At 36.4% G+C, this 21636-nt stretch overlaps 1 protein-coding gene and 2 pseudogenes across 1 annotated transcript in view; all 3 read left to right on the top strand.

The window, feature by feature from the left end:
• The first annotated feature begins 1814 nt into the window (after window positions 1–1814).
• On the top strand, window positions 1815–2108 carry LOC150014857 (small ubiquitin-related modifier 2 pseudogene; annotated as a pseudogene).
• Window positions 2109–7759: 5651 nt separating this feature from the next.
• Window positions 7760–21636, top strand: part of STIL (STIL centriolar assembly protein) — a 45334-nt gene continuing 31457 nt past the window's right edge. Inside the window, exons 1-7 of the mRNA XM_090269415.1 lie at window positions 7760–7873; window positions 10240–10326; window positions 13773–13880; window positions 15769–15881; window positions 16738–16925; window positions 17861–18108; window positions 20499–20582. Of these exons, the coding sequence (XP_090125541.1) occupies window positions 10283–10326; window positions 13773–13880; window positions 15769–15881; window positions 16738–16925; window positions 17861–18108; window positions 20499–20582 (785 nt within the window). The 5' untranslated portion in view covers window positions 7760–7873; window positions 10240–10282. The remainder of the gene's footprint in view (window positions 7874–10239; window positions 10327–13772; window positions 13881–15768; window positions 15882–16737; window positions 16926–17860; window positions 18109–20498; window positions 20583–21636) is intronic.
• LOC150014856 (small ribosomal subunit protein uS13 pseudogene) lies at window positions 15951–16400 on the top strand (annotated as a pseudogene).

The raw sequence follows: 21636 nt of genomic DNA, 5'->3' as shown, positions 1-21636 counted from the left end.
CCCACTCTGGGAACCACAACCAGGGCAACAGCTAGAGGTGTACCAGTCACATATGGGAAGCAGGAGAAATGCCTGGAAAAGGGGCAAGTGCTGAGCAAGCAGCATTGTTCCATCTCAGACCCCTCCCCAACATACAGCGCCACAAAGTGGTGAAAAAGGTCGCCTGGCAGACGAATCCTAAGGCTCCGCCCCTTACAATGTAACAGGTGCGACAGCTCTACCTAACACACAGGCAAACACAGGAGGCTGTCAAATTGAGGAGACAGAAAAGTATGGCCCAAAAGAGGGAGCAGATCAAGGTTCCAGCAGGAGAACTAAACAACAAGGAGCTAGCCAACCTAACAGATGCAGAGTTCAAAACACTGGCGTTAAAGATTATCACAGACTTGACAGACAAGACTAAATACAACAAATGCATAATGGAAGAAGTGATGGCTATCCTAAATGAAATGAAGAAAAATCCACACAAAACCAATGGTGAAGGGAAGGAAACCAGCATTCAAATCAACAATTTGGAACCTAAGGAAGAAATAAATAGTCAACCAGTACAGAATGAAGAAACAAGAACTGAAAAAATGAGGAAAGTCTTAAGAACTTCTGGAACAACTTTAAACATGCTAACATCTGAATCATAGGGGTGCAAGAAGGAAAAGAGGAAGAGCAAGAAATTGAAAACATGTGAAAAAATAATGAAGGACTACTTTCCTAATTTGGGGAAGGAAATAGACATACAGGTCCAGGAAGCACAGAGAGTCCCAAACAAGCTAGACTGAAAGAGAACCACACCAAGACACATCATAATTAAAATGCCAAACATTCAAGATAAAGAGAGGATCTTAAAAGCAGCAAGAGAAAAGAAGAGTTACCTACAAAGGGGTCTCTATAAGACTACCAGCTGATTTCTCAAAAGAAACTTTGCAGGCAAGAAGGGACTGGTAAGAAATATTAAAAGTCATTAAAAGCAAGGACCTATATCCAAGATTACTCTATCCAGCAAAGCTATCATTTAGAATGGAAGGGCAGATAAAGTGCTTCCCGGACAAGGTAAAGCTAAAACAGTTCATCATCACCAAGCCATTATAATATGAAATCTTAAAGGGACTTATTTAAGAAAAAGAAGATCGAAACTATGAACACTAAAATGACAAGAAACTCACAACTATCAACAAAAGAATCTAAAAAATAAAAACAAAAATAAACTAAGCAAAGAACCAGAATAGGAACAGAATCATAAGAATGGGGATCATTTGGAGAATTTTCAGCTGGGAGGGGGAAGGGGGAGAAAGGAGTACTGTAAATGGTTCAGGGATTAAGAAACATAATTGGTTGGTACAAAATAGATGGGGATGTTAAGAATAGTACAGGAAAGGGAGAAGCTAAGGGACATACAGGCACAACCCATGTACATGAACTAAGGGGGGTGGGTTTGCTGGAGAGAAGGGGAGTAATAGGCAGAGGGGAGCAAAGGGAAAAAAACTGGGGCAACTGTAATAGCATAATCAATAAAATATACTTAAAAAATAAAGAGATGTTACAACTAATACCACAGAAATACAAAAGATCATAAGAGACTACTACGAACACTTATACACCAACAAAGTGGAAATCTAGAAGAAGTTGATAAATTCCTAGAAACAGACAACCTACAAAAACTGACTTATGATGAAATAAGAAATCCGAAAAGATGAGTCCTAGCAAGGAGATGGAGTCAGTATTTGATGTGTTGCAAACTATCAGAAAGAAAACAATCTCCTTTTTCTGCCTCTCCTGGTGCTGCTTGTGTGCTCATTTGGTGCAGACTTGGTACCTTTTTTATGAAGCAGGAGACACCAGTGCTCGTTGTGGCTGACGAAAAGCCCAAGGAAGGAATTAAGATTGAGAATAATGATCATATCAATTTGAAGGTGGTGGGGCAGGATGATTCTCTGGTGCAGTTTAAGATTAAGAGGCATATACCACTTAGTAAACTAATGAAAGCCTGTTGTGAACCACAGGGTTTGTCAATGAGGCAGATCAGATTCCGATTTGACAGGCAGCCAATCAATGAAACAGACACACCTGCACAATTAGAAATGGAGGATGAAGATCCAATTGATGTGTTCCAGTAGCAGACAGGAGGTGCCTACTAAAAAGGAAAGCTGCTACTTTACTTCAGAACTCTGTTCCTCCAGACCAAAAAGACATTCTCAATTACAAAACTACAATTTGGTTCCACCACATCCTGACTACTATAGTATAGTTTTCTCTAGTCTTTCATTTTCCCTTTCCCCATTCTTTTAATTGTACATAAAGTAACTGATGTCCATGCACAAGCATTTGCATTTTTTAACTAAATGGCCAATGGTACATTTTAATTTACGTCAAATGGAGATGGGATGGGGAAAAATACTGGTTCCGTGAAAATACCCCCTTTCTTCATTAGTAGCATGTTCATTCAGCTCTTATCTTTATATTCCAGTTAGTTATTTTGCTCTTGCTTTTTAACAACAACAACAAAAAAAACAACAATACATAAAAATCCTTGTATACCTTGTTTGATTGGAGAATTTTAATGTTTCTCATTCATCATTGTAAAACCAAGGACAATTTTATAACTTTTTTGTACGTAGCTGTTACATGTAGGGCAATCTGTCTTTAAGTAGGGATAAATTACTCTAAAAGAAATAAATCCTAGATAGTTTTTCCTTCAAGTAAAGCCTCTTGTTGTTTAAGTAAACTTGTTTAAAAAAGAAAGAAAATAATCCCATTTGCAATTGCATCAAAAAGAATAAAATACATAGGAATAAATTTCACCAAGGAGTTGAAAGACCTATATATTGCAAACTACAAGACATTAATGAAAGAAATGAAGGAAGACACAAATAAATGTAAATATGTTCTGTGCTCATAGACTGTAAGAATTAATACTGTTACAATGCCCATACTACCCAATGCAATATACAGATTCACTGCAATTCCTACCAAAATCCCAATGGTAATTTTCACAAAAATAAAACAATCTTAAGATTTGTACAGAACCACAAAAGACCTTAAATAGCCAAAGCAATCTTGAGAAAGAAGTACAAAGCTGGATGCACCACGCTCCCTGATTTCAAACTATATTACAAAGCTATAGTAATTAAAACATTATAGCACTGTCACAAAAACAGACACATAGATCCACGAAAAGAGTAGCCTAGAAATAAACCCATGCATATGTAGTCAATTAATTTACAACAAAGGAGCTAGTTTCCTTGAATGCAAAATCAGGATGATATAGTACATTAACTCAGATTAGCAAATACTATTAGAGGATTTACTGGTGCCAGTTATTTACTTTTCCTAGTCTTTATTCCAGACAATCCAAGCTTTAAAAAATAAGTCAACATAACTTAACACATAAATTGTTGTTGTTACCTCTAATGAGAAGTTTAAGAATCTCAAAGGAATTTTGCATAAATTGACAGGTTAGCAATCACCCTTAAAAATATGATTTTCCTTAAAAGTGAAGCTGTAGTTATATTAAAAAAGCAATAGTTCAGCTTAGTGCAGAAGTGTAAATAGAGGAAGGGAAAGTTGGGTGTTTGGAGAAATTTAGTAAATGAGTAGCAGAACTGATAACTGATTCCAACTTCCCTGTTCCTGGTGGTAACAATAGCTCTTTAATTCCCATAAGCAGCCTATTAGCAGGCATGTTAGCATTTATAAAACTGAACAATTTGTTGGTCTAATCATAAAGACCATGTCACTTAGATAGTGACTAAAAAGGAAAATGAAAAAAATGAAGACAATTGACGTGTTAGGATGTAGAATTTTGGATGAATTTTTTTTTCATTTGCAATATTTTCTTATAGCATTGTTTATGCAACAAATTCATACTTTAAAAAGTATAACATACTGGAAATGGTTCACTGTGAAGCAAATTTAAGCACTTGCAAAACCGAAAAATAAGACTGGTAGCTTTTCTCTGTTAGGGCCAATAGCTGTAACAATTCCAGTTTCCTGCAATGACAGAAATATATATAAAAACAGGGAGCAAAGAATAGCATAGCATATAGTCAGTCTATTTAAACTGGCCTGCAATCCAACAATAATTCATATTTACTTTGGATAATTACCTCTTATTACCCTGTCTATAAATTTGTGCCTTCCTTGTTCTATGCTTGCTATATCTTTCCAATTCTCCATTCCATCTAGCACAAAGCTTAATGTGTAGCAGGTCCTTGGTATAGCATTTGTAGATTTTATTTCACTAAGCTTATTTTCTTTGTAATGTAACAAATTAGTGCCCTTAATCTCTGTGAATCTAAAGGAATATGTTGCTCATTTAATAACAGTGCCAATTGTTAGTACACCTGCACTAATAGTATATGGGTAGCTTCTAATTAACTTTTACATTCTTTATGCATTCAATCTTTTTTATGACAATGTATAATATGCAAAAGAAGAAAAATCCATCTTAGCAAGATTAAATGGCAGAATTGGGGCCAGATTCCCAAAGCCAGTGCTTGTTACATTATACCAAAATTTAAAAAATGTTTAGTATCTGGAAAATAATCCCTTTAGGCACCTCCAAGCTGTACTAAATATAAAGCTGAGTCATTCCAGTCCTAAAATGGAGCTTATTTTTCATTCAATTAAAAAAGCATCTACTCTATGCATAGCATTAAATGTATATCCTGCCTAGAAGTCCAATAGTAATAAAATGTTTAAAGTTCTTTTTGGTATTTGAGTTATTGTTAAGCAACAATAAGGTATTTTCATTTATTGTTGTTCAAAAATATAGCATGCTTCAACTCTCGTCTTGCCCCTCCCTTTTTTCTTTTTAACAGAGTTAATCTTTTTAGAAAAGTTTTAGATTTACAGAAAAAATGAGAATGTAGTACCAAGTTCCCATATACCCCATATACACACAGCTTCCCCTATTATTAACATATTTAGTATGGTACATTTGTTACAATTAATGAACCAATATTGGTACAATGTTATTAATTAAAGTCCTTGGTTTACTTAGATTTTCTCAGTTTCTAACTTAGTGTCATTTTTCTGTTCCATGATTCTATTCACAATACCATATTACATTTAGTTGCCTTATCACTTTAGGTGCCTCTTGGCTAGTTTCTCAGACTTTCCTTGCCTTTTTTTTTTTTTTTTTATATATAGAGGGAGAAGAAATACTTAAGAGTGAGGAAAGGAAACCAGGATAAGACACGGAAAAATTCAAAATTTTTTAAAGTATATTTTATTGATTATGTTGTTATAATAGTTCAATTTTTTTCCCCTTTGCTCCTGTCTGCCCAGTACCCATCTTCCCCCAGCAATCCCACCCCCCTTAGTTCATGTCCATGGGTCGTGCATATAAGTTCCTTGGTTTCACCCTTTCCTATATATTTTTTTAAATTAATTAATTTATTTTTATAACAAAAAATAACAATTCCCCCTCTCAGACTTAAGACCCTTTATAATTTTATAAAGGACAACGGTTTGCTTGCTTTTGATAACCTTGACAGTTTTGAGTCATACAGGTCAGGTATTTTATAAGATTCCCAGCTATTGGAATTGGTCTGATGTTTTTCTCAGGATTGAGGTTATATATTATTGGAAAGAAGACTATAGAGATAATGTGCCATTTTCTTCACAGCATGAGTGTACACACTATCAACATGATTCATGACTATCAATGTTGGCCTTGATTACGTGGCTCAAGTACTGTTGGGCAGATTTCCCCAATGTAGTTACTCTCCCTCAACCCCACCCTTCCATACTGTACACTTTGGAATGACGTCACTAAGTCCAGTCCATACCCAAGAAGTAGTCCTTTCAAATCCTGACTTTGCACTAACTAGTTGCATGATCTTTTAAATTTCCTCCCTTGTTTAATAGGGATAATACAATGCCTGTTAGGACAGTCAGATAAGATGATAGAGAACGCCCACACAAGGTCCTTTTCTTTTACTTTCTAAATTTAATCTGTAATCAAATCCTGTTGATTCTACCCTTCTACCTGCAAAATACATCCAGAATCCAACAGCCTCTCACCACCTTCACTGCTACCATCAATCTCTCCCCTAGGTTATTGCGGCAGCCTTCTAACTAGTCTCCTTACTTCCAACCTTGCCTCTCCAGTTTATTCTGTGTAGCAACTACCGTAGTCTTTTTAAGACCTAAAGTCGGATCTCATCAGTTTCCTATTTAAAATCTTCAAGTGGCTTCCTATCGAACTCAAAAATGCAGCCAAGTCCTTATCATGGCCTAGGAGGCCCCGTGTGATCTGCCAACACCTCCTCCCCTCTTCCACTCTTTTTCTAATGGCTAATTCCATTTACTCCAAAATAAAATAAAACAAATAGGAGCCCTTCAACTCTTATCTCCTCACTCACTCTGCCCAGCATATACTGGCCTTCATGATTTGTCTTGCAAATGCCAGGAAGCTCCCCCCCAGGGTCTTTGCATTTGTCAAAGCGTGTGACCTGTACCTCTCTCCTGAAAGAACTTGCCAATCAGCTGCAAAGAGTACACTTGCCTGACAGCCTCTTGCTGGCCTGGCTTTGGTGCTTGCTCTCTCCAGAAGCCTCAGACGATTACTGAGCACAGCAAGAGTTCTAGCCATTTCTAACTAATGTGGGGCTCCTCTAGTGTCCAGAGCTCCCCACTGAGTTGGCATTGCTGTCTGAGGCTTTTCCTGCTCTCACACCAGAGCTGAGGAACTGACCATTTCCCTTAAAATGTGTGCCCAGAAATCTTTCCAGGAAAGCAGAGAACATTCTGTGGAGCACGTATTTCATGGCCAGTTTGATACATTTACACGCTGTCAAAAGGGTGGACACTTATTCAGAACAAGGCAGTCTACAAGTGCAGTTCAGACCTTAAGGCACCCCCATATTACTCAGTAAACTAACAAAGTAGAATCTAGAGGAAAGTAAGTGGTATTTCACATCCTGACCGCACTCACTAGCTGTGTGATATTTTAAGTTTCCTTTCTTGTTGAACAGTGATAAACCTCTCTACTTCGACGGTTAGGACTATATAACAGCAGAGAAGGCCCAATTACCACTATTAGTTGTGGAGATTATAAATTATTACACCAATATTAATATCATATGCCATATATACATAACCGCATGTCATTTATATATGAAGGAAAAAATTGTATTTATTTTTAGAGAGAGGGGAAGGGAGGGAGAGAAATATGATATGAGAAACACCCATCTTGTGCCCAGAGAGGAATAAAAGCTGGCGACCTTTTGCTTTGCGGGTGGACGCCCAACCAACCGAGCCACACCAGTCAAGGCTATATACGAAGAAATTTTTTTAAACGTTGTTATTGAGAAGAGAGGACGCTTCTTAGGAAAGATTTGGAAGAAGTCTAACTTGCCCTCTCTTGCTCATTCAAGTCAAGAACTTCATTCCCTTCTAGTCTCGGAGCGACGACCGCGGCGATCAGAGGAGCAAGCACTTCCTCCCTCGCCCTTACTTCTGCCTGTCTGGGTTTTCCATTGCGCGTGTGCAAGGCCCGCCCCACCCCGGAAATTAACCGTTGACGAAAAAAAACCCAGTGTTTAAATCCTCCGGAACCTGATCCTGGAACGCCAGTGTCGTCCTTATTTCTCCAAGAAGGCTTGGGATTGGTAGGCTGCTGGCCGGTGCGGGGCGCTGATTGGCTATTGCACCAGCCCGTCAAGAGACCGTGGGTAAGGCCTCCAGCACCCACCCTATATCCTGATGGGTTGGATTTCTGACCAGTAGGCTGTGGCGGCGCGGGCTTCAGTTTCACTAGTATTTGCCGCCTTGGTTCCCGCGACCCCAACGTCCCAGGGCGGAGTCGGTGCTGGCGCTCCTTGGAGCCGACCGCTGTCCGGCTTAACAAACAGATCCGAGCTCGGCGAAGGTTGCGGTGAGTTGAAGTTTATGCTTCGGCACTTTATGCTTCGGCTTTCACTAAGAGGTTGTAGTGGGGATCGTAAAAGGACTGTGGGCAACGTTCAGGGCCGTGTAGTGGGCTCAGCCCTCCAGGAGCCTGGACTGACGACTCGAACGGGAACTAGTGGGGTGAATAAGCGGACCACGAATTCCTTGGGAATCATTTTTGCTTAGGCTGGGAAAGAGGTTTTTAGTCGATAACCTATCATTTGTAGTTGTTTTCACTGTGAAAATTTCTTGAGGACTGAAGCTCAATGCTCGTTCTTGCATTACTCACATTATCTAGCTCTATTAGACAGATACATAGTAAGGGATCGGTTAATGTTTAAAGTTCAAGTTCTTCTTTAAGTGATGTGTAAACAAGCAAGTGTGAAAATGCTATGTGTATGAACACAGGCAGAAATAACATCACCATGGTGTCTAGGATATGGTTTCACAGAGGAAGTGATATTAGAGTTGGATTGCGAAGGATAGGTAGGGGTTTACTAGGGCATTGCAAGTAAAGCGGACAGTCTGTGCAGATACCCAAACTCAGGGAACTACAAGTAGTTTTGTTCGATTGGGATGTAGGATGAGTGGATAAGGGATAAAGTTGGAATAATAGCGTGGGACAGATTGTGATGTTTTTTTATTCTGTATGTATAAGGAAGAGCCAACAACTTTTTAAGCAGGAGAATAATTAGATCAGATTTATATAGAAGTAACCTAGCAAACTGTGAGGACTTTACAGTAAATCTGGTGAGTTGATGAAGTCAAGAACTAAGTGCAGATGGAAAGACAAGTTTTATGAAGGAAGATGGAGAAAGGAGAAGTAAGGATGATTTGATAATTTCTATTTGATACACGATACCACTGTCCATTTTTTTGCTAGGTATAGGTGTTATGTGGTTTTAGTTTCACTGGCTTTAATTGCTTGCGTGATACTGTCAGAACAAACTGTCTCATGCGTGTTATTTAAAATGAGAAACTAATCAACTTTATATTTTTTACCCTAAGTCATAAAAAAGAAGAGACATATGGAGTTTTAAACCTCTTCTGTTTAGTGAAGAATAATGGCACTCTATATGCTTGTTAGGGTTATAGTGATCAACAAGCTGAATACTGTTACCCATGACAACCAAGCAGCATAGAAGGGATTTAGAGCTTAAAACCTGCACCTATAGAAGCTCTTCATGAAGTCCAGATACCTCCAAGGACTTTTTAGTCAAACTTACAAGGGCACTTTCAATAGGATTTTGTTCTTGTGAATATTTTTAGCTTCTGACTTTATCTTTAAAAATCTCTTCTAGCCCTGGCTGCTGTGGCTCAGTGGATTGAGCATCAGCCTGCGAGCCAAGTGTCGCTGGTTCGATTCCCAGTCAGTGCACATGACTAGGTTGCACGTCAGGTCCCCAGTTGGGGGCGCAAGTGAGAGGCAACTGCACAGTGATGTTTCTCTCCCTCTCTTTCTCCTTTCCCCTCTCAAAAAATAAATAAATAAACAAATAAATAAATTACTTAAAAAATAAAAATCTCTTCTAAATGGCTTCTGCACCTGCATTATTAACTCCTCCCTTATCTTAATTTAGACAATTCCTTTTTCCTATAATTGAAATAGAAGGTTATAGGGCCTAAAAAAACTAAAGCAAAAATAAAAGAATATAGGAAATACTAAACTGTAAAGAAAGGACTTTGAGGTCTGTCTTTTGCTTTGATAATATTTAGATGGAACTATTCAGTGAGCAGTTAGAAATATGGGTTTGAAACTCAAAAGAGAGGTGGAAGCTGAAAGTTTGCTGTATACAGATGGGTGTGGAAGCAGTGGGAGTGATAAGAGTACCCATAGAGGACCGGTGGAATCCAAAGAGACCACTAACTTTGCATCAGTTCAAGTCAGTTTGTGGAGATGCAGTATTTATCTTCCATCTGCACAAGATCGAAGGTTTGTTGATATCCTTATAGACCCAATAAATATCTAACCCAGATTATTACTATCTGCTACTTAGTGGTTTTAAAAAATATTTTGCAGCGTTTGGTCAAAATCTTATATATTAAATACTACCTGACCTACCCAACTCACTTAATTGATATAATGATCTTGGGGCAGAATCTCTGCTTTCCTTAATGAATAAATATATTGGTAGGTTTTGCTGCCTAGAATAAATATTAATATTAATTTATAGGCAGAATGACTATAAAGTATGAAAATAATTAGAACCCACAGGATGTTATCTTTTTAATCTATAGATGAGGATACTTTATATAAGTAACCCAATTTTGTCTATAATTTGTTAATAAGTGGTTAGATCATATTTCTTATTTTTTATCTTTATCACTCGTTAGTAATATTCTCTTCTTTAGGTTACTGAGCATTTGAAATTGGATAAATCATTCACCAACTCTCATGGAGCCTCTGTTTCCTCCTGCAGGGTCCCAGATGAATACCAGGTATAGAAATATTTTTTTATATAATTTTTTTTCACAGCCTGCTCACAAACTTGGCAAGATAGATAGGCATAGAAGAAAATTTTAGAATCGAAAAATCTGGGTTCATATTCCAGTTCTGCCAATTATTAGGTGGGTGACCTTAATCAAGTTAATTTTAACTTCTATAAACCTCAGTTCCCTCCTCTGTAAGTTGGGGATAGGTAATTTCTATCTAAAAGAAGATTTTTGTGTAAGGTTAAATAAGATTACTAAAGGGTCTGACATATAGTAGGCACTTGGTAAATTTTCATCTCATTTCCTCCTTCCCTTATTTTCGTTTCACAGAGGATTTTTTTTAAATTAGGTTATTGCCTATTTTCCATATTTTAAAAAATTATTTATTGATTTTTAGAGAGGAAAAGAGAGATACAGAGAGACATCGATTTGTTGTTCCACTTACTTATGCATTCATTGGTTGATTCTTCTTCTATGTCTCCTGATGGGGGATCAAACCCACAACCTTGCCAGGACAAGGATCTTTTTTAATGAAAATAGTACCTGAACACGTAAGGTTAAAAACTTATTTATACCCTAGACTAGTGGGAAAGTGGTTGGGTTCCTTTCTTCTTCTAGATACTAAGTCCTTGCTGGGAAAAATTTCACATTGTATATATCTAGTTTCCTTAAATATCCCTAAGCTTTTTCCCACTCATGTGGAGTAGGAAGGAGGAGCTTGCCACCTGTCTCCTGATTTCTCAGTCTGTCAACACTAAGGGGACTGTGTAAATTATCTGTATTATTTGCCTCTTTGGATCGATCCTTTATTGTTCTTTTTTTTCTCTAGGAAAGAACAGTTAGTGCTGACATGTGAATTTTTTTCCCTTTAAACTATAATTGCATCCATGAGTTACCTTTATTCTTTGTATTGCTTTTCTTTGTGCCAGATGTTCTTCGTGGAACACAATGGGAAACATGACCCAAAGAAGCTATCTTATGTCTTTCACTTAATTTTGGCCCTTTTGTTCTACTGCCACCTCTTACTCTTTGAAAATTTGTCAACAGTTCTTCTGTTTTTTAACTTAATATTGGATCAAATTTATTCCTTATATCCTCGGTAAAATAATATATTCATGTGCTTTAAACTGATTATTCCTTGTACATATATTTAAATCAATTTTAAAAAAATCGTATTCAACTCTAGTTTTCTGGTTTTTCTTTTGTTTTATTGAAACCTCTGGTTTTCAGTAATCTATGGGCTTTAGGACAGCAATTCTGAATTACTTGGGAGTTGCAGACTGCCATGAATTTCATTTCCTAAGAAAAAGTAGTCACATACATACATGCAAAATTTTGCACCAAATTTAAGGGTGTTTTTATTTCCCCTGCCTCCAATATCTACGTTTATACCTTAGATTAACAGCATTTATTAAAATCTTGCTGTGCCAGGTGCTTTGTATGCATTATTATTAATTAATCTTCACAATAGACCTATTCACTGTAAATACCATTATTACCCCCCTCTATTTTTTCTTAAATGAGGAAACTGTAGCCTAGAGATATTAACTCACCCAAAGTTATACACTTGGAAAGTGGTATAGCCAGGATTTAAACCTGATATGATTTCTACTTTATACTGCAATTAAGTAAACCTGAAGTAGTGTAGGTTGGCCTTTAAAGGTATTATAGACTATTGAGAGCAAAAACAAATACCTAACATTAATACTTACAATAAAGCAGGAATTTTTCTAAGCACTTTACATATATTGACTCATTTAATATTCAATATAACTCTGCCATGAGATGCTGATATTACCCTGTTTAACAGGTGTGGAAACTGAGGCACGGAGACATTAAATAACTTGTTCAAGTTTATACAACTAGCAAATTTTGAAGCCAGGTTTCACCCTAAGCAGCTAATCTCCAGACTTCCTGCTTTCAGCCCTTACATCATACTGCCTTTCATCCATTGGTAAATAGTAAATGTATTAGATACAGAGACATAGATAAACTGACAGGTTGTCACTTACTAGCTCTGTGACCATTAACAAATTTCTTAATTTCAGATTATGTCCTCATCTCAAAACAGACAGATTAAACGTCTGTCCTATAGATATTATGAACTCAAATTAGACAAGGGTTTGAAAGCATGCAGCTAGAAATATGGTGGACCCAGAATCTGAACCCAGGCTCTGAAGTACTGCACCCCTCTACTTCTAGAAGTATAAGCTTTGAAATTAGCTAAACTTAGATTCAAATCCCAGCTCTACTACTTAATTGCTGCATGAAGCTAGGAAAGTTACAGTTTTTTATCAATAAAATGAACAATAAAGTGTGTCTGGAACAGTTTTAGTGAGAAATATTGTGTATGTAAGGTGCCTGGTAGGATGCCTGGTATACATAGTAGGTGATTAGTTTAGTTGAGAAACTTCATCAAGTGACACATGAAAGTAAGAAGGTGTTCTTAGTATATGATATGATAAATATTCTTTCAGTTCAACTACTTAACAGTCTACTACCAGCCAAATGCACTGTCGTAGGTAGCTCACTGTCAAAGCTTTCTTGACTTAATTACATGCAAGTCTGGTCCTTTCTTTCCATTGTCTGTTTCTTTTTTGATTTTTTTAAAAAAGATTTTATTTATTTACTTTTAGAGAGAGGGGAAGGGAGAGAGAGAGGGAGAGAAATATTAATGTGTGGTTGCCTTTTGTGCACCCTCAACTCTGGACCTGGCCTGCAACCCAGGCATGTGCCCTGATTGGGAATTGAACCGGTGAACCTTTGGCTTGCAGACTGGTGCTCAATCTACTCAGACTCACCAGCCAGGGCTCCATTGTCTGTTTCCTATTGTGGTTTTCTTATGTTACTCACTTACATAAATAAAATCTTTATACTGGTACCCTATATGATTTAATATTGAAAGCTTGCTTTATACAGCCCCTATGATGTGTGTTGAGGAATTATTTATAATGTTCTTTTGATGCTTCAGTAATTAACTTATGTGATAGGGCCCAAGATACCAAATTTGGAAACAGTGAAAAATGTAGACACTATTAAGTTTTTGTGTTTTTCATAATTTTATAGGTATAAACTAGAAATTAGTTCTGAAGAACAGATTTGATTTTAAATCTCAGTGTAAATTCATGGCTTATACTTACTTGTCTTTTTGTTACTTAAATAGGATTTTATAGGATTAGTACTCCTGGTTCTTTTTTAAAAGCTTGGGTATGTATAAATTTATATGTGCATAAGAGAAAAGACAAAAAAGCTATATCTAAATTTTGAGTGCTTATTCTCTTGATAGTAGAGTCACAAATGATTCTTTTCTTCTACTTTTAAAAAATATTTTCAACTCTTCTAAAATAACAAAAGTAATCTGAAAATCTTCATTATTTAAACTGTTTCTTATAAAGTTCCTACTAAGTTTGCTTTTCATTGTTCTTTGATTTCGAACTTTTTTTTTCTTTAAGGTTTTCTTCAAGCAGGATGGTACCTTTTTACTTCCCTCCATCAAAATGTGCACTTTGGAACCCAATGCCTATTGGAGATTTCATTTATTTACATCTTAATTACTACAGGTATAATATGTTTTTCTTTTCAAATCGAACCAGTATAAACAGGAGTCAGAAGGATGTGTAAGGCAAAATTGATTACGACTAACTTTTTTTTTTTTTTTAGTTTTCTATTCAAATAGAATCTTCCCTCCTTTCTGCTTTTAAAAAAATCTGTTCTTCTTGCTTTTGAGAAATAGTCTTAACTTTACACTTAAAATAGTCTGCAATCCTAAAGTTCTAAGTATTATAAAAATTCAAAAGAGACAAAATAATAATAACTGAAAGGGGCTTTTTCATAATGCTTCAGCATGATGTCTTTGTAGAGCATTGAGAAGATTGAACTGATTTTGAGTGAGCAGATCATATTAGAAGGAACATAAAATATCATGGTTATGGCCAGGATCTTGAAAGAAAGACACAGAAACTTAGGCTTAATGTAATAGAAAATAGAAATTCATTGAGATTTTTTATATAAGGGAGTTACTTTTTCAAAGCAGAATTCTAAGGCTGGATTATAGTGAGAAGAGCCTAGAGTCAACCTAGCTGTGAGATGGTTTTCTGTAATATAAGAAACAAAGATTTATGCGATAGTGGTTTAAGGTGCTATAATTGCTATAATTGGAGTTAGACAGTTTAGGTAGTCATGTTTTGATTCTACCATTTCTTATTTATGTGACCTTAGTAAAGTAGTCAAGGGTCAATTTCCTTATTTATAAAATGGATAATGATACTTGTTTCATAGTACTCTCGTAAGGGTTAAATGAGACAGACTCTGTAAAGCATCAGTTGGCACAGTGCCTAGAACATAGGAAGTATTTAATAAATGGTAACTGTTATAAGGGCTTAGAGCAGTGTTAAGATCAAGAGGAAAGAATGAAACAAGGTGTTTTTGAAGGGACAGTTTATGCTAAAGGAAAGATACAAGTCAAAAAAATTTAAATTCTAAACCAGTTGGCAGAGAAGAGTGGTATCATTGACAGAAACAGTCTCGTAAGAGTACAATTAAATATTTGTTAGACTTGTTCATTCTTTTCTCCATGTCTCTTAACTTATCTTTTATATTTTCTACTATCTTTTTCTGTGCTACTTTTTGAGTAATTTCTTTTGTTCTTCAGCTCCACTAATTTTCTTTTTAGCTGTGCTAAATTGCCATCTAACCTGTTCATTTAGGGTTTTTTTAAATGTGGAAGTATACTGTGTATATGAAAAACTATGATATATATGCACAGTTTATAGAATAGTAAACATATGTGTACCTATCCCAGTTGATTATGTAATCTATTGAGTTTTTAATTGATTATATTTTTAATTCTACAAGTTTTTTTGTGGTTCTTTTTCCAATTGGCTAGTATATTAAATATTATCTTGTACCTTGCTTATATTTTAGAGTCCCCTTTGTATTTCTTTAAATGTTTAGATATCATGGACATGGACAACGGGGAGGGATATGATTGCGGGAGAGGGGGTGGGTTGGATGGGGGAGAGAAATTGGGGGAAAAGGGGACAATGTAATTGAAAAACCAAAAAAAAAAGAAATTAAAAAAAATGTTTAGATAATATTTACTTATATTCTATATTCATTAATGCTAGACAATAAATAAACGGATGGATGTGACTATTTAAGTCCAACTTCACAAAAATAGGAGGCTGACCTCATAGTTTCTCAATCCCTGTCTGGTTCATAATTCAAACAGATGCCTGGAGAATAACTGTAAGTCCAGCATCTGCTTGTTGCCATCCTGATTTCCAGGCAGCACCCCCTGTACCCTGCTTTTGACCCTAGGATTTCTTGACAATGATCTTTCTGTACATTTTTAAAGATGTGAGTTGTATTTTAGGCAGCATTTTATGGCAGGAGGTTTATTGAGGATATTAGATCCACTACCTTCATAAAAGACTTGTTATTTTACAGAAATCCAAAGCTTGTGGTAACTGAAAAGACCATCCGACTTGCTTGTCGACATGCTAGGCAGAATAAAAAGAACTTGCCGTGCTTTTTACTTGGTTCTCTCACAGTAGATGAAGGTAATATATTTTTTTAATTATTTTTATGTGCTCTTCCACGGGAGGCCTACATGCCGCTGCTGCCCATGTTTAGTGATTTCTGAGCAATTCTTGCACATTTTGTGAGTATGCAACACCAGCATCAATGGCGATGGAAAATAGCCTTTGCCATCCCTGCAATTAAGAGTGTAGGGCAACGATATGCTCATGTGGTGCTGAGGAAAGCAGACTTCAACCTCACCAATAGGGCAGGAGAGCTCACAGCGGAGGTGGTGGAACCATGATGAGTGTATGCAGGACCCACATGAGTACAAGATTCCACACTGGTTCTTGAATGGACAGAAGGATATGAACAATGGAAGATACAGCCAGGTCCTGGCCAGTGGTCTGGACAACAAGCTTCATGAAGACCTAGAGTAGCTGAAGAAATCTTGGGCCTATAGAGTGCTATGCGAGTTTTGGGGTCTTCCTGGTTAAGGCCAGCACACCAAAACCATGGGTCACTGGGTTCACACTATGGGTGTGTCCAAGAAGAAATAAGTCTGTAGGCCTTGTCTGTTAATAAATAGTTTATACACCAAAAAATTATTTTTATGACTACAATAGAGTCTGTTTCCTATTCAGCCAATTATTGTAATGTACTTCGTGCTAATTTTCTTTGCTATATACCAAGGTTAGGAAAAGAGTAAAACTTGACAACTAATCATCACAGATTTCACAGTCTGGTCAGGTAGAAGAATATATGTATATGTAAGTCAATTCAAAAAAGAGTTTAGTGTTAGTATGAATACAGTGTTTCACTAAATGTATGCTTGCTTGATTGGTTTCACATTTTTAGTTGGCATGGTATATAATAATATCTATTTTTGTTCTTCAGATGAAGAAAGTGTGATATTGACAGTAGATCGCTTTGATCCTGGTCGAGAAGTACCTCAATCCGCTGAAAGAACCCCTACTGCTTCTCTTCCTGGGGACTTCGTGATTCCATGCAAAGTTTGTACTCACGGACTTTGTTCAAGAGAAATAATAGTTCACAATGCAGATAACCTTAGTTCAGCTTTTAAGGTGAGAATTGTTGATAACTATTATTCTTAATTCCACACAAGAATCAAACTACGTGCTATATTGTATTGATAAATCCATGTTTACTATGTATTCATAATAATTTGTTGACCTAAAATGCAATTAAATGTGGTTTCTAAGGGCAGAAATCCTAGATAGATATTATGGGTAGCATTTCATAAGAGGAAGCAATGTGACCAGGATAGCAAACTGCAGTCTGTGCTAAGGGTGCCTGCGGTTGTAGATTTTTGCTGGATTTGTGTGCAGTCACCCTGGAGTATTAGTTTGGCCAGGTCATAGAGAAAGCCTTGTTTGCCAGGTTAATGAATTTGAACTTTTTTGTCATATGGGTCATGTAGAGTCATTGAAAGTTTCTGAAAAGAGGAAATGCTGTTAAACCAGGGGTAGTTAATTGGATATGGCAGGCTGACCTCTGAAGTCAGAGTAGTGAGGCGTTTGCAGCAGTCAGGGGTGTGTGAAAGGGGTGCATTAGCCTGTAGGAGAGTGGCAGCAGGCTAGAAAGGACACAGCATGAGCAACTACGAAGGAAGAATCTACTTGACAATTGGGGATAATAAGGAAAGAAAGAGGAATGAACTTCAGATTCTCTGGGACTGAGTCAGAGTTAATTTACATCCATTTTTCTGCCATGTAATAAATATTTATTAGAAGTGACATTCTCAATAAGAACTTTAAATGCTGCTGAGACATCTAAGAAATATGTGATGGAACTTAATATAGTCAATCTTATTTGCTTTGATAAAATTAGTCATGTAACCTTTTGTTCACATGAAAGAAATGAGATAATTGAAATGTTGTAAGTCAAATTGTGTAATTTTATTAGTGCAAGATATATAAGTGTATGTATGCCAGTATCAAGTAAAGCCTTTGGAGATATTACAAAGGTTTGAAATGATTGTATAATATTTATTCCTCAGGCTCTGCAGCACCATGTATGTAGCAAAGATTCCTTGGATTGTGGTAAACTGCTTTCCCTCAGAGCTCATATCACTTCCAGGGAGAGTTTGGACACTGTGGATTTTGACTTACACTGGGCAGCAGTAACTCTAGCAAATACCTTTAAATGCACACCAGTGAAGCCCATTCCCATTATTCCAACAGCTCTGGCAAGAAACTTGAGCAGTAATCTGAGTATTTCTCAAGTTCAAGGTACCTATAAATATGGGTAAGTAAAAGATCTGTTAATCCAAAATTTTAATATTGGCCACATTAGTATATTTTTATTATATCCATATAATATGAAATAATTGTGCAGTCAGTTCACATGCCAGAAGTCTGCAGTGCTACCTAAATAACCAAGGAAGATGAAAAATGAAGTTGTTAATTTTTGCTGAATACAGTTTTCTTTCAAAGAGTTGTGCCCACCATCCCAAGAAAAATTAGTGATAAAAATTATATTAAAATTGGTTGTATTTTGTAATTTGAAAATACAAGGAGAAATTATTCTCGATATCATTTTGTCCCTTGTATTTTGCCTTGGTTTTGGGTCATCGTTTTTTTTAACTTTGTCTTTTTTATTTTTTTAAATTTTCACTATAACTGACTGATTATGAGCCTAAAAGAGGCTGGAGAATTTCTTTATTATATGCAGTTTTAATTATGAATAATGAGCCTTGCAGACAGAGAGAAAGGAGATAATAAAAATTTATAGTACTGTAGCTTACCAAATTGTCAACCACTTGAGGGTGGAGTTTCCCCAAGTAGCTGGAGCAGCATCCTCTCCAACTTCCTATCACCACTCTTAGTTTCTTAGGAAATGTAAGCCAAACTGCATGCTTTCTGCTCCTCAGCAGGGCTGTTTCCCTGAATCCGCATCTACTTTCTTTATCCATTGTGTATGAGCTAGGTTTGACAATGTAAGCACCCTCCGCTTTAAACTCTAAGCAGTTCACTTCTGGCTTGCTTTCCCACTAGACTCCACCCTAGTTCCTGTTAGGTCTCTAGAGGTAGAAATGTTTGCCAAGGTACACTCAACTCCAAGTCTTGTTCTCTAAAAAATGCCTCTTCAAAAGAGGATAAAGAGAAGGGAAGATTTTCTTTTCAGAGGGTCCCTGGAATAGCAAGGAAGAGCCCATTTTGAGTCCTACATGCTGACCTTTCTGGTTGGAATGGCATACAAAAAAGTGTTGGTGTATTCCAGAATCATGGAATGGTTAAACGGGATGGTGATAGAAATGTTTAAATTAAGTGTAACATTTAATTCCCTTAGAGTAGTAAAGTGAGTCTCAATTGGGACATGGGAATTTGTGTTAAAATTAAGCAAAATATTAATTTGTTTTCCTTAGTACCCATGCCCATCTACTAGTGAAATATGAATTTACCTTTTTCTAAATTATCCTTCTGTGATTCCTTGGCACGCTACCTAAGATGTTTAACATTCTAATTGTCCGTTCCCTTTGCCCCTTATTATCTATAATTATGTATTAAATTCATGAGATTTACTATTTTCCTTGACCACTTTCATTTGTTTACCCTAATATTTATTTGGACCCATTGTGAAATAGGTATTATGTTAGACAGTGAAATTAGATTTTTAAAAAGCATACCTACTGCCTACTAAGTATATTAACTTGTAAACATGATGTGGATACTTGTAAACATGATGTGGATAAAGATAATGCAGGGAAAGCGGGAAGGTGTGTCCAAATTGCCTGGGAAAATCATGAAAAACCTGAGCTGGTTCTTTTAGAGAGTAGGAATTTATCAGGTAGGTAAGGCAGAAGAGCTTTCAAAACAGGTGTGTCATTGATAAATCCTCTGCCCACTCAGGCTTAATCATCTTGTCCCATGGCCTAATAAATTCATTATCTTTATGTTTTAGGGTTACTATAGCAATGAAATATATCCTCAGTGGGACTATCAAGACTTTATATTACAAATGGCTTTGTTTTATTTTTGCATTTTAAAAATAAACTCTCCACAATTCTGTAGTTACTCATATCCTCAAAACCTACTGTCGGTAAGAAACATAATAACAAAGTATAAATATAGTATAATATCCTTTTGGGGAATAGCGAGCCTTTGAGTGCCATCTTGATGGTTCCAAAGTTCTGTGATAGCGGTTGGAGGACTGTAGTACATGGAAGGTTGAACATATTGTACCTCTCCTCACTCAGCCTCCTTCAGGGAGAAGTCCTATCTGTTGGTGTCTTGTCAAGTCACCTGGATGGTTGAACACATACAGAAAAGGAAATTCACTTCTTCCAGGGAAACGTATATGGTTCTGAAATTGTTAGCCTTGATTTTAATACTTTTGATTAAAATAAGTTGACACTTGTAGAGAAAACCTTTTTTTAAAGGGTGTGTAATTTTCAATGACCATTTTAATGGATAGAATTTTAAGATACTGAATCTCTTTAATCTCCTCTTACTGGAATCTCTTTTCTCTTTTTTTTACACTTTGAACTATTTTCTTTGTGTACATGTATGTGAGAGAGAAAATATTCATCTAAATTATCTCCCCTCCCTAAACTGTGCTTCAGCACTCAGATGATCTCTTTTAAAGGTCAAAAGTATATATTTCTGGTTGTTTTTACATGAATGTTTTCTATTTAGGTATCTTACCATGGATGAAACACGCAAGTTGTTACTTTTGCTGGAATCTGATCCCAAGGTTTATTCTCTACCATTAGTGGGAATGTAAGTGTTGTATTATTTATGATAACCTTTCAGCCACACATGTGTTCACATATATATGATAAACATGTGAATCAGTTGTGCTATGAATATGTAATTAAACTTAGATCACCTTATAAAACCACAAAGCCAACGATTCTTAAACTTTCTTATTTTAATAGCAGAATCAGTTAAAACAAGATTTTGCCCAATCTTAGGAAGAACTTCAATGTATAAAACAGAAAGCTGAGTTCTCCTGGTTGAAGTTGAAGCGTTAGAACCCTTTTTCTTTAACTTTCTTCACTACTTGCTGTCCTGAAGGCACCTTGAAGAACACAGGGCTAGAATAACACTTTAAAATTCACTATCTGGCAGTTTTGCCAGAATTCCCCTAAATGTTAATGGCTTCCTCTTTAGAGTTAAGGTTTAAAAGACATTTAGACAGTATTCAGTCAGAAAGTTATATTCATTCCATATTTATTGAGTGTTTACCATATCTGTAGTATTATGTTTGGTATTATATTGAAATTTAAAGCTCCTCAGGAAATTTATAATCAAGGTGAGGTGATAAAATATTCAAATATTCACATATAGAAAGGTAAATATTAAGGAAGTACAGTGGTACCTTGGTACTTGTTGTTAATGCTTCCCAGAACTTGCAAGGAGTGCCGAAACTGACAAGTACCTAACAGTATGCTTCTGGTATTGACTACGGGCGTTTGATGTTAAGTGATATTTTTTTTAATTGAATTTATTGGGGTGACATTGGTTAATAAAATTATATAGGTTTTAGGTGTGTAATTCTATAATACATCATCTGTATATTATATTGTGTGTTCATCACCCCAAGCCAAGTCTCCTATCACCGTTTATCCCCCTTTTACCCTCTTTTACCTCCCCCTGCCTTCCTTCCCCTCTGGTAGTTACCATACTGGGTCTGCTGCATGGGCAACAGCAGACCCTCCATATCACCCTGCCCAGGCTCTGTAGCTTCAGCTTCACTGGAGAGGACACTCCAGCGTCATCACAAGATGTCGATGCAACACGGGAGGAGACAGATACCGTGTCACTCCCGAGT

This window comes from Furipterus horrens, unplaced genomic scaffold (genome assembly GCF_987537825.1).
Source record: "Furipterus horrens unplaced genomic scaffold, mFurHor1.1.pri manual_scaffold_3, whole genome shotgun sequence".
NCBI lineage: Eukaryota > Metazoa > Chordata > Mammalia > Chiroptera > Furipteridae > Furipterus > Furipterus horrens.
The sequence above is the reverse complement of the archived record's forward strand: the minus strand, read 5'-3'. Positions and strand labels throughout refer to the sequence as shown.